Here is a 12,470-nt window from a genome sequence, read left to right as displayed (position 1 = left end):
CATATTTATTTCCAGGAAGTGAAATTCTTGACGGAGAGTGCTTCGGGCGACGCGGTCGTGAACGCCATTTGGATCGTCCTCCTGAACAACTGCGAACAGGCCAAGAATGATATTCTCAAGTTGGTGCAGCAACATAAGGTGATGCCCGCAACCTCCGTTCATCCAACAATCTGTCTCTAAATATTCCTCCCCATTCCATCTTCGACCCATTCCACCATCGACTTGGAGTAGGGTAGGTGCATGCTGTCCGTCTGTGGAATAGGCTAATTTCCAACTAGTCAAATCAGTTACTTTTTACTAAACGTCAAAACACGAAATTACTAAGGAAATTGTATGAAAAGCACACTGTGACGTCACAGAAAAACGTGATAAAATGTCGGACTTATTATTACGTTGTTCTTGATTAAAATTCATAAGTTAAATAAAAAAAGAAAATGTTTTTCGTTAATTTTAGATGTGTCTTTATTTAGTTATCAGAATTTCATAATTTATCTGGTACCTAGTCATCATCACTAATTTAAGAGCCACGCTCTTGTCGGTGTAGCATTCGTCATTATTGTCTATCAAAGACCCTTCACCTCCTTATAAGACACGACGTTCGCCTTCTCTTTAATCTCTTTCATTGTAGCTTCCCTTCTATGATGTTTTTAATAAATTCGTCGTGTCTTCATAAGTGTCTAATCATCCACATCATTATTTAGTGTCCTAGTTCAAATATTCTTCCTCTCAGACGACGCCCTGAGCCGCGGTTCGCGCCCAGCTGGGCACCCTCAGGCTTGTTGTCTTAATTTTTTTACCGGGTGAAAGCCCTTAGCGCTCCCCATTTGTCCGGCCAAGTCCGGCAAATCTACAATAAGTTACGTTAAAAAATAAAATCTAATAGTTTACATAATAACGTTCTCTATTTTATTTTCAGGAAACGATCCAGAAGCAAGAGTTGGACGACGATTTAATCAAGGAGCTACTCGACCACGGGATGTTCTTAAAACTAGTCTCGACCCCTATATACTCATCTATAATCAACTATATTATTAGCCGAGATCCCTCTAGCGGCGAGCCGACCACAGAGTACACAATACAGTGGGCCACGGATGAACTGGTTAAGGCAAACTATATCGCCGAGGCTGGTCACCTGCGCCTAGTAGCAATGGGCGTCCCCGCAGCGCTTAGAGGCTTCTCCCAATCGGTTCTATATGCCAAAAACATGTTTAACTAAGTAGTGCTGTTTATCAATGTTTAATAGTGATATTATAACCCACATAAGTTATTAAATTATTCACTCAATAGTCTTTGATAGTTTTATTTTATTTATTTAAATGTAGTAGTATTTTGCTACAACATGTTGTCATAACTTATATGAATATAATCACAAAATACGGTTAAGTAAATTATTAAAATCATTATTGGGAACGTATCAAGTGCACCAAGCGGACTGATTACACGCGGCGCATAGAAGTAATTGCGTTTCGTTTTTTCACTTTAAATCATCTAATAAATACCGCAAATTAACAAAACGTTAGCGGCGGGAAACGGGAACGGGACAGTTGCTTTCTTCATTGAGTAATCTAAATAATTAATACGAAGTGGTGTTTTGTGGTTAATGATCGCATTAAGTTAGTCGGAAGACATTCGCGAGTGTTATTATATTGGAGTATTCAATAAACAAAGTGTATCTGCCTATTTTCGCTTCGTACTGGGAAGCCGCTTCATAACTCAAAAGTTTATGCGGACTTTTGAGTTAATTCGTTTGGGGTTCGGAGTAGGAGTCTACTCCGAGGGTGGGGGCTTAGGTTTCATCATCATCTTTCATCATTTCATTAATCATCAAGGAAAAAAAATACGTCAGACATGGCTGTATGGGCATAGTTCCCTTTGCCTTACCCTTCGGGGAAAACCAAAACAAAAAAAAAAAAAAAATAACAAAACGTTATATAGCTGTCAAATGTCAAAGTTTTTAGGTTATGTTTTTCTTGTACCAAGGAAGCTCCGTAAATTACAGTTTAAATAATATTATAATAGTAATTAAATAAAATTGAGCGAAAACATGCTTGTTGCAATCAGAAATAGCCTTCGGGCTCCTATAAACAGTTTTACGCGGATGTTACAAACGTCCGCACCTGTGGCCTCCGAGAAATTTGACCATAAAAGGATCCCACTGGACGATGAAGGAGTACAGGGGGAGAAGGTCGTAGATTTAGATAATGTATTAAAATTGTGAGTATTATTACTACTGATATTTAATATCTTGAGCGAAAACATGCCCTTAACCTTGTGTTTGTTTGTTGCCTTTAATTTTGTTTTTTGACTAAGAAATCCCGACATTCCATAGTCTGCTTACTTCGGTGGGAAATAGGCGTGCGTTTATGTATGTACGGAAATCCCGACATGAAATGTTAATTTCAGTATTACTACTCTTCCAGAAAACAAAATATCTTCCCTACAGCTGATTCAGACAACTTACTGTTTGACGGTACACCATACAAGAACCTGCCCATCTGCAATATTCGCGTTAGCCACAACAATACTATATTCACTCTTACCGATTACACCGGTGTTGTAAAAATCATTAAGTCCTGTGGAATAGAAGGCTTCAAGAATACTAAGAAAGGAACCAACATTGCTGCACAAACTACTGCTATCAGTTTGGCTACTGTAAGTTAAAATACAACAGAAAATTATAGTTTATTTAGTATAAATATCAGAACCATACATTAATAACACATAATTAATATTTCTGCTTTCAGAAAGCAATTGATAGAGGCATCAAAACTGTGAGAGTGAGAATGAAGGGACTGGGACCTGGCAGATTGGTAAGAATATATACTTTCTCATTCTAATACACATTTCTTTTCAAGTTTTAAATCTTGTTTCTCTTTCCAGTCAGCTGTGAAAGGTCTTCAAATGGGAGGATTAGATATAGTATCGGTCACAGACAACACTCCAGTGTCATGGAATCCACCACGTCCAAGGAAAGCTAGGAGACTGTAAATTGTAGTCCTATATATATTATTTAATATAAAAAATTGTAATGCTGTAGTAAATAAACAAGTTTTAAAAAATACATAGTATTATGATTTATTGTTCTATTACTTATTTTATACTATATTTACAAGAACAATTAAATTAGTGACGTAATTATAAGTTCAAAAACCGTATTTTGATTGTGTCTGTCTCTTGGACATTCTGTTGTTGGCCCATTGGTTCTGTAGCTCAACTTCATTTGCCTTGGCCTGTAACAAAAACAATGTGTTATTTTAAAAATAATTAAAGAACTGTGTACCTCTGACATAGTTCTCAACAGCAGCGTGGCAATAGGTAACAAGTAGTTGAATGGCATTGTAGTCTTTTATTTGTTCAGTTGATTGGATTGACAGCAGGCCTGTGCCCAGTAGTGAGACATATATGGTTAGTATAAATATTTGTATGGTTTCTTTGTTACCTTCATTGCTGTTTATATTATGTACCATTTTATACTGCTAAATTTATCTAAAAAAACTATACCTGATGAGCCAAATACGTAATCTGGTGCTTCCTCCTCTGCTGGGTTGTGGGCTCATCTCCTCTCTTCTTGCTAGAAGACACGCGCTTGCTAGTGTCGTCCATGAGGCCCTTCATCAGCCACTCCCTGGCATCAGCCAATACCTCCTGCTGGTTCACATCAACGATCTGAATGTCTTCTCTCTTCCGCTTGCCACGCGCGCCGCAAAGTTGTCGTATCTAGAAAATAAACACTAGTTCAGACTTCTGAATGTCCTGTTAAAATACTAACACCATTCGTTTAATAGAAAAATAGATAATAGTAGATAGGTAATATAAATTGTGTTTGAAAATCTCTGCCTTAGAATATAAAAAAATGGTTTAATTTTGCTGTAAAATAATGATTAGAATTTGTACATCTGAATAGCCTGCATTATTACCCTATTGCCTTTTTCATTTACTATAGTAATATTATTATATCTATAACAGAGCAAAATTCCCTATTCTTCAGAAAATTTTCGATTTTAAAAGATGTAATTTTACACCAGTGCCATGTTTATCATAACTTACAAGTTTACAAGCTACAAGTTACTCACAAGTACGTGTAAATTACGTTTATCAAAAAAAGTAGAGGGATTGTAAAATACCCTTGTGAAATAAATATTGACACTTGTAGCATGTAATTTACATGTGTACTTTTGATAAACACAACTTGTAATGTAAAATTTTTACAAAAATATTCTAAATATAAATTAATTCAGAGCTTGTAATTTTTCCTTTGTTACTTGTAATAAGTACTTACAGCTTCCTCATCCAAAACTACATCACTACTGGAGCCAATTGGTTCAGCATAACCATTATTGTGAGATGAACTTGCAGCGTTGCTGTAACTTTCAGGACCATTTGTCAATGCAGTATAGTCTGGTTCCAACTCCACATGTTGCGGTACATCTTGCTTAAAGTATGACTGAATGTTCCGTGGTTTCTTTTCAACTGTATCAGTCTTAGGAATTTGTACAGGTAAATCTATATCTAACGGAGTATCCACTAAAGGTACTTCAATCGGTTTATGTATTGAGAAGAAATCCGTTGTCTCTTCTTCGTCATTATCACTGTCATCTGAATAGTGGTCAACCAGACCTTTAGTTTCTGTTCTGGCCTTTTTAACAGGTGACAGTATTGGGGTCTTTTTCTTAACCGATGTTGGAACTAGTGGCTTTTTCGTAAGTACATTTGGAATCAAAGATGTAGATTTTGTGATTGCAGCATTTCTAGGTTGTGGAAGCATACTTAAAAGACCCGATTTTTTCTGAAATAAGAATAGAAGAAATTAATTAAATAATATTAAAAACTTGTTTAAACATTTATTAATGTTGACTTACTCCATTTGTGGGTTTAGGCTTGGGCAGTGGTCTGTCTTCAACATCCTTGAACTGAAAAAAAAAGCATAAAATTTTTTAAGTTCTCAATGTTGTATGTTTCCAATGTTTTTATTGTTTTATGTTAGAAAAACAACAGTTAGTAAAAATAACTCAACAAATCTTAAGACTAAAATTCTCTTACATCACTCAGGGATGGTACTGTGATTTTAGCCTTTGGTTTCACAATATTGGCAGCAGTTTCTTTTTTATGGAGAAATTCGTCATCTTCTTCAATGACTTGTGTTTTTTTTGCTGATGGTTGCGGCAGGAGGTTGAATAAACTTTGATTGAGTACTTCAGAGTCATTAGTTGCGGGTTCACTGGCAATGGTATCTGGAAATGATATAAATTAAGTAAGTTAGAACAGGGATATATTTGTAGTAAACTAGGATAACCTGTGCATTATCTGCCCATTACAAGTTTAGAGTAAAAGCATTCCTGCGTGCATTTGCAAATCCTCTTATTTGGAAACATTATAATAATTATGATAAATTGCAAAAAAAAAAATTGATGTACTGATTCCTGTAAGCATGCGTTGAGTAACAAAAAAGAAGGATAAATAATCATTCAAGAACAATATAAGATTGTAATGAAATAATAGCAAGTGACTTTACCTCCAACTTTGTGGTTAGGTGTAGGAATAATAACAGTACTTTCATTGTCATCATCTTCAAATTCACTTGAATCACTGTTATCGTATGCAACTAAAGCCATGATTTTGTGATGGAATAATATGAAATTGTTTTCTATTTTACGTTCACAACAAGTCCACAATTTATATTGACGTTTACGACACGTTTATTTTTTAATTTGTTGCGGCTCTGGCTACTAGACCATTGGCCGAAAATGGGATTTTTTTTCTTATAGTAATAGCACTTTCAGATGAGACAAAAGGAGTAAAATATAGTCTACTATGTAAAATGTTATCTCTTTCGCAGATTTTGCTGTTAGCAAAAAAAGTACGTACGTGTATCCGAATTCCATTTTGACATTCATCCTTTGTTGAAACTCTGGTTTCCCTTCAAAACGCATAAATCTTTCGCCTTTCATCCTTTGTTGACAGCCAGCCTCTTTGCAGCCAGCTGAGTGACAGTGACAGACAATAAAAAGTGGTGTCGTTTCTAAACACTTCTAAATTTTTCCACCTCGTTATTTTCCAAAATTCTGATAATTTAAGAAGTTTCTTTTAACAAGGTGAGTCATTCGTCCAAGTGCCACAGTTATATTCCTCGAATTCTTATTTTTAACATTGTATTTTGTCAAATTATCAGGATATGCTCAAGTCCCATAGTGAATTTATGTCATTTCTATTTTTCTTATTTGTTGCATCAATTTTTAGCATCAAAATGCCGAAGAAGTTCGCGGGTGAGAACAGCAAGGCGGTGGCGGCACGGCAGCGCAAGGAACAGGCGAAGGAAGAAAAAGATCAAAAGCTCAAAAAGATGATCGAAGACGCACAGTGGGAGGACAATGATGATAAACTCAAGAAAAAACAACAAAAGAAGGTATGTTTTGTGGTTTATAACTTATTTTTAATTATATTTTATTATATCGTATATTATAATCATTATAGAATGATTTGCCTGTTGTATATTCTGTATAACCTCTTCATTTTAAATTCTTATCCGGACATATAATTTACAGGAGGAACAAGAAAAGAAGCGTCTAGAGCAGCTCCAAAAGAAAGCAGAAGCAAAGGCACTGTTAGAAAAAGAAATGGAATCTATTAAGAAAGTGAAGGCAGCGCCTCCACCACCAAAGATCACACGGGCACAGATCACACAAATGAAAGAGAAGACAATCAAAGCAGAGCCTGAGAATCCGGCGGTGTGTATAACATGATAAACTGCGGGTATTATTTTAAAAATACCCTCATTCAATATATCAAACACAAATTTTAAAGTAACAAAATATATTTTTTTATTCAGCTTGTAGGTCTAGTAGTCTTTTTTTTTATTATATAAATAGATGTATTTTTTATTTTTACAGCCTGCTAGGGTGGTAGTAGAAGAGCCACCACTAGAGGAGAATCTCAATAGGATACAACTGGACGGTGAAGTTGCACAGTCTGTTGACGAGGCCATATCTTTGCTCACGTAAGTATATGATTAACAAGCCATTATTACTTTATTGTTAACATGTATCATTGCACTCACTATGTATATGTATGTACGTACATGTGTGTCTATGTGTACTCACTCCTGGTTTATTAGTAACTATTGTGTATATACATTATTATGCTACATTACAAATTATTATATCTTTTAGTGACAAGTCTGACCTCGACCGTCATCCGGAGAAGCGACAGAAGGCAGCATACACGGCGTTCGAGGAGGCGAACTTGCCGCGACTTAAGGCAGAGAATCCTACACTCCGACTCTCTCAGCTGAAGCAGATGCTCAGAAAAGAGTGGCTCAAGTCTCCGCAAAACCCACTCAATCAAAAAGCTCAGTGAATCAACCAATACTTGGTAGCCCAGTCATAAGAAGCTACTCAAAATGGAAATACTTTATAAGACTATTTTTCCAACTCTTTCAAAGAATGGAAATTAAAAATCTTTTATGTACGTAGTTGATTGATGTTGTGAATCCAATTTTACTTGTGTGAGAAATGATGGCATTAAATAACAATTTTATTTTACATTTTCTTTTTAGACATTTTAATACCCATTTAGAATTCTACAAGCTACATACAAATACTAGTTATAATATATACATACTCAATTGTGTAAAATTGATGTCTTACTCCAGTACAACATGAAGCTTTGTACCAGTGTAACCCAAAAAAAACTGTAAATATGAAATAAAATTTAAATTATTCACTCTGGTTCATTACTGTATTGTAAAGGTATTCCTTTGCGGCCTTCCTCTGCCTGTTTCGCTTCGGTCTCCCCTAGTTTTTGTTCTAGACCTTTCCAAGATCTGTCCTGAAGGTTATGTCCGATATTTTCCAAAGCCCAGTTTTGCTTCTCAGCTAACTCCATACTTTGATCCTCTGTGGGATTAACTTTAGTTTCTCGTATTTTGCCAGTGATAAGACTGACATCTGTGCCTTCTTTAACTTGTTCTATATCACAGTAATATCTTCTACCTGGTAACAATTCATCATAATCTGTAACATGCTGTGTGAAATAAGGTTCTCTATTGGAATTGAGAGCAACCTCCAGCTCAAATGGGTAGACTAGAGGCCTGTAGAAATCTCTGTTGCCGTATAAGTCATTCTCTGGACACGCAATCATTACATAGATATCAATCTGAAAGAAAATAAATCTTAGATTAAGATTGACCACTTAGCACTGAATGTTTAGGAATTTTAAGGTACAAATATTTAGACACATAGAAACCTTGTTGATTTAAATCTTACCTCCGGAAAATTAGCTAACTTAGCCACATTAGGTTTTCCAACTGAAACAATATAGCTCTTCTTCCCATTGACCCTGCACAGTTGTTTCATCCTGCTGATGATATCTTTGGTCTGGTCCCCTGCGAGTTTACACACCAAGATGCCCACAGTGTTGGCATCCTTACACTTCTCAACCAGAAACCTACGGCGTTTGAACCACGGCGTCTCTTCCATGCGTTCCATCATGTCTGTGTCTGGATCATGAAGGTACCATTCTCTTGCTGAAGATAAGATTTCAATTTATATAGATTGTAAATATAATAACATAGGCTTTTTTTAAATAATATAGTCTTGCTTTTGACCACAATCTCACCTCATTGTAAGTGACAATGTGGTCTAGGGTGGATTACTCTTACCTAGCAAATGCCTATTCACCCTAACCTTGAAGACTCCCAGATTATAATGAGTTCTTATATACAGTACGAATTACAGCAATAGGCAAACCATATCACATAGGACTTAGTGAATGTATCATATTATGTATCATATACCCTATATACTCCTTCAGTGATACAGGTGTGATGCAGTAAACACATTTGCAAGTGCTAGTCAAATGACCTATGATGATGATTTACTTATAGGTATTTTTGTAAACTAAACAATGCAAAGATATAAGACCAATAGTCCACTGAAACTGAGACATTGAGAGTATCCAAATATATGAATAAATACTAAATTACCTGCAATAGAGACTGTGTAGTTGAAGACTGTCTGCCCCCTAGTTCCGATGTGGATACAAATACAATCTTTGAGCACCTCCACTGAATGGCTCTCTCCATCCTTGTCTTTCACCAGTCTGCCCAAAAACCTGCCTGGTTTCTCTTCTATTGATACAACAGCAATGTAGCTCTGCTGGTATTTCTGGAACCACCACTTTGCTAGTTCATCTGTAGAAATAAATACATAAGAAGAATAAGAATAAATTATAGATGTTCGGTGCCAGCACCATCGCTGATTATATGCGCCGCGCCAATATCGAGATTAACCAACACAGCATAATTATGCTAGCTACGTGGAGAAATGTCGTATGGGTAATAGTCAAGACCTTCGATACAATTTCTGTGCCGCAGGGGCAGAATGATAATTTCTTACATTTTTTTTTAATAATGATTATTATTACCTTTACAGTGTTCATAATCGGGGTCATAGAAAAGGCATAATTTGACATTCTCATCAGAGTTAAATTGGTGATGTATCTTTGTTATTGTAGCCTTTACGACCAGCTCCTTCTTAGACAATACTGTGAAGACCGGTATATTAGTCTTGGAGAAGCAGCTGTGCCCATAGTGGATGACAGCATTGCCTTGTACGTGCATGGCTGCTACCGTGTCCACACAGCAACTGAAATTAGTGAAAGATTTTTTATATAAAAAATAAGCTTGACTTTTAATATAGTAATAGTGAAATTCTAGTATTCTGCTTATCTTACAATTGGTAAAAAGCTATTGATAATTGGTAAGTAGTCTGTAACGAAATAAACTAAAAAACTTATTTGAGGAATAGCTGTTTATTTATTATTTACCTGGCATAAGACGTATCTCCAAGAATGTATAAGTCAACATCAATTCTCTTTTTAATTTCTTCGTAAATTTTAGCACTCACAGGAAGTAATTCATCAGGAAATTGAAGGCATACCTAAAAAGGTTAAGATATAAATAAAAAAAAAATATTATGCAGTCCATTTCAAAGACCTACAGTACGGCTACGTTTACACGGCATTATATTTCCCGTATGACAATATTTTATAGAATTCAGCAGTGGCAATATTACAACTTTTTATTGTTCACATCAAATCTATGCAGAAATCACATGTACACGACATATTGCAGCGCACCCAAATGGAATATGTGTAAAAATCGAATTGAATAGTTGTTGTGCGAACAAATATATGAATTTTACAAAAAAATATCATAATATTATAAACGTCATCAATTGTGAGGCAAGTGGTAGAAATATTAAGGTGGGGAGTGTGCACCCGGTGGAGAAGCAGTATTTTTAGTAAATAAAGATGAACCAAGCGGTACAACTTAATATAACCTCTTCGAGTGGTTTAAGCCGTGTCTGTGGCGATCCCAGAATTGACGAACGAACGAAAAGCAAATAAAACCTTGTATTATAGACATATGTAAACTCGAGAAACATTACCTTCTCAAAGTTATTCTCTGTGATCCATTTACAACTTTCAATTATATCGAATCGAGACACTAAATCATCGAAGTCCTTTTTGCCCTGGGTGATTTCCAACTCTCGCTCTATGCATATTTTACCGTCTGTTGTAAAATTTGCCATTTTACTGTAAATACATAAATCGAAATAATAACACAAAGACTTTGTAATAACAGCACATACGACACGAATCATATGTTTTGAAAGAAAATGTTGCACTCGTTTTATTGCTATATTTATTGACTCATATTTTCATTGAGCAAATGATAATTTGCATTGGGCAAATTGATGAGTTTACTTAATAATGAACGAATCTTCACATAATTTTCTGATTGGGAAATAAATGTTTTTTGTGTGTATTACAAATGACGCTACTGAATATTTTGTTTTTTAATGAAACGATATAATAATGATTTTTTTTTTTTTTTTTTGGTTTGGTTTTCCCCGAAGGGTAAGGCAAAGGGAACTATGCCCATACAGCCATGTCTGACGTATTTTTTTTCTTGATGATTAATGAAATGATGAAAGGTGATGATGATGAAACCTAAGCCCCCACCCTCGGAGTAGACTCCTACTCCGAACCCCAAACGAATTAACTCAAAAGTCCGCATAAACTTTTGAGTTATGAAGCGGCTTCCTGACACGAAGCGAAAATAGGCAGATACACTTTGTTTATTGAATACTCCAATATAATAACACTCGCGAATGTCTTCCGACTAACTTAATGCGATCATTAACCACAAAACACCACTTCGTATTAATTATTTAGATTATTCAATGAAGAAAGCAACTGTCCCGTTCCCGCCTCCCGCCAAAAAGCCGATATAATAATGAAACGAACATATTGTCTATTTTTTTTTATTTTTGGCCTGGTTACATAGACTTTTAGGCCAAAACATGTCAATTTGTCAAAAATAAATTCGGATACAAGTACAACTTGTACTATTTTTGTATTATACTGTATTATTTTTTAACCGACCTCAAATAAAGTACCTAGGTAGTACGGAAGTACTGAACATATTTATTTTTGATTTTTGTGCATAACCTGAGCTGGTATCATTGTCTTACAAGTAGTAAATGCCATAGTAGTTTAGTCAAAGGTCCTATTTATACACAAATGCACGCCCTTAATTCCTAAGGAGGTGGTCAGAGCCACAAAAATCAGAAACTAATACAGAGTCCTACGATGCATAATTTGAATAATAATTACCAATATTGTCGTTAAATGATTTTTAGTTTTAATCCTCGCTTCACAGCATTCCACGAAAACAAATATTTAGGTAAAAGTAATATAAAGCATATACAAATAACTGGTTAGGTATGTAAGACAATTTTATCTTCTCTCGTGGCAGTTGCGAGGACAATACTGTTCACGCCAACTCTGATTTAATGAGCTCCTGTGTAATTTTCACTGATAGTGATAGTATAGCAAGGGTATGCTTCCTTGATCAGGTTTGCTGCAAGTACATGGTCCGCCTGGCCATAGCCCTGTGAGAAGCCGTAGATGTGAATCTTCTTCTCGGTTGCTTGGTGAGCTATCTTCCCTCCTCCGAGGGGCTCGACGCATAGAGGTTTCAGCTTTTCTTGTACCTGATAAATAAGAATTCCACACAGATTATATAAACTTAAGGGTCTGCGCAGATCAAGAGCAGTGAAGAGGCGAGTTTAAACGTTGAATAGGTACCTCCTTACGTAATTAAATTTATACAGTGCCACTCCCCGAACACTTCATACAAAACACCTCGTTTAACGCATTAACTACACATTGATGTTATCGTACACGCGCATCTGTTGTACCTATATTGCTTCTCTTTATTTTGATCAGATTAATAATGGGTGGAAGATGTAATTGTGCCTGGGTGTAATAAAAAGGGTCATCATTTATACGCAAAAACAAAGATAAAAGAAGCATATGTCTGTTATCCTGTTAAACCAAGAAATATCTCTACAGCGCCATCTACATTGTTTGTAAGGAATGTAGCTTGGAAAGTCCTAAAAATGGGA

At 35.6% G+C, this 12,470-nt stretch overlaps 5 protein-coding genes across 6 annotated transcripts in view; 3 read left to right on the top strand and 2 right to left on the bottom strand.

Annotated features, from left to right (window-relative positions):
* Positions 1-1,289, top strand: part of LOC126376473 (NBAS subunit of NRZ tethering complex-like) — a 31,107-nt gene extending 29,818 nt beyond the window's left edge. For both annotated transcript variants that reach the window (XM_050023866.1, XM_050023874.1), the window contains 2 exons: positions 16-138; positions 917-1,289. In XM_050023866.1, the coding sequence (XP_049879823.1) occupies positions 16-138; positions 917-1,216 (423 nt within the window). In that variant the 3' untranslated portion in view covers positions 1,217-1,289. The remainder of the gene's footprint in view (positions 1-15; positions 139-916) is intronic.
* Positions 1,290-1,952: 663 nt separating this feature from the next.
* On the top strand, positions 1,953-3,061 carry LOC126374022 (28S ribosomal protein S11, mitochondrial). The gene is made up of 4 exons (XM_050020471.1): positions 1,953-2,214; positions 2,421-2,652; positions 2,745-2,810; positions 2,881-3,061. The coding sequence occupies exons 1-4, from the start codon at positions 2,045-2,047 to the stop codon at positions 2,986-2,988; spliced, it is 576 nt and encodes a 191-aa protein (XP_049876428.1). The 5' UTR covers positions 1,953-2,044; the 3' UTR covers positions 2,989-3,061.
* Positions 3,060-5,707, bottom strand: LOC126373839 (proline-rich protein PRCC). Its single transcript, XM_050020180.1, has 6 exons — positions 5,513-5,707; positions 5,041-5,231; positions 4,860-4,910; positions 4,280-4,786; positions 3,502-3,717; positions 3,060-3,230 (listed from the first exon to the last, which is right to left on the bottom strand). Exons 1-6 carry the CDS (start codon positions 5,610-5,612, stop codon positions 3,144-3,146), a joined length of 1,152 nt encoding a protein of 383 aa, XP_049876137.1. The 5' UTR covers positions 5,613-5,707; the 3' UTR covers positions 3,060-3,143.
* Positions 5,708-5,948: 241 nt separating this feature from the next.
* Positions 5,949-7,538, top strand: LOC126373953 (coiled-coil domain-containing protein 124). Its single transcript, XM_050020347.1, has 5 exons — positions 5,949-6,092; positions 6,238-6,403; positions 6,543-6,725; positions 6,888-6,994; positions 7,167-7,538. Exons 2-5 carry the CDS (start codon positions 6,245-6,247, stop codon positions 7,351-7,353), a joined length of 636 nt encoding a protein of 211 aa, XP_049876304.1. The 5' UTR covers positions 5,949-6,092; positions 6,238-6,244; the 3' UTR covers positions 7,354-7,538.
* LOC126373754 (2-(3-amino-3-carboxypropyl)histidine synthase subunit 2) lies at positions 7,431-10,879 on the bottom strand. Its single transcript, XM_050020013.1, has 6 exons — positions 10,446-10,879; positions 9,823-9,935; positions 9,421-9,641; positions 8,981-9,187; positions 8,262-8,521; positions 7,431-8,151 (listed from the first exon to the last, which is right to left on the bottom strand). The coding sequence occupies exons 1-6, from the start codon at positions 10,659-10,661 to the stop codon at positions 7,717-7,719; spliced, it is 1,452 nt and encodes a 483-aa protein (XP_049875970.1). The 5' UTR covers positions 10,662-10,879; the 3' UTR covers positions 7,431-7,716.
* Positions 10,880-12,470: the final 1,591 nt, after the last annotated feature.

The sequence above is a fragment of the Pectinophora gossypiella genome, chromosome 2 (assembly GCF_024362695.1).
Source record: "Pectinophora gossypiella chromosome 2, ilPecGoss1.1, whole genome shotgun sequence".
Classification (NCBI taxonomy): Eukaryota; Metazoa; Arthropoda; class Insecta; order Lepidoptera; family Gelechiidae; genus Pectinophora; species Pectinophora gossypiella.
The sequence above is the reverse complement of the archived record's forward strand: the minus strand, read 5'-3'. Positions and strand labels throughout refer to the sequence as shown.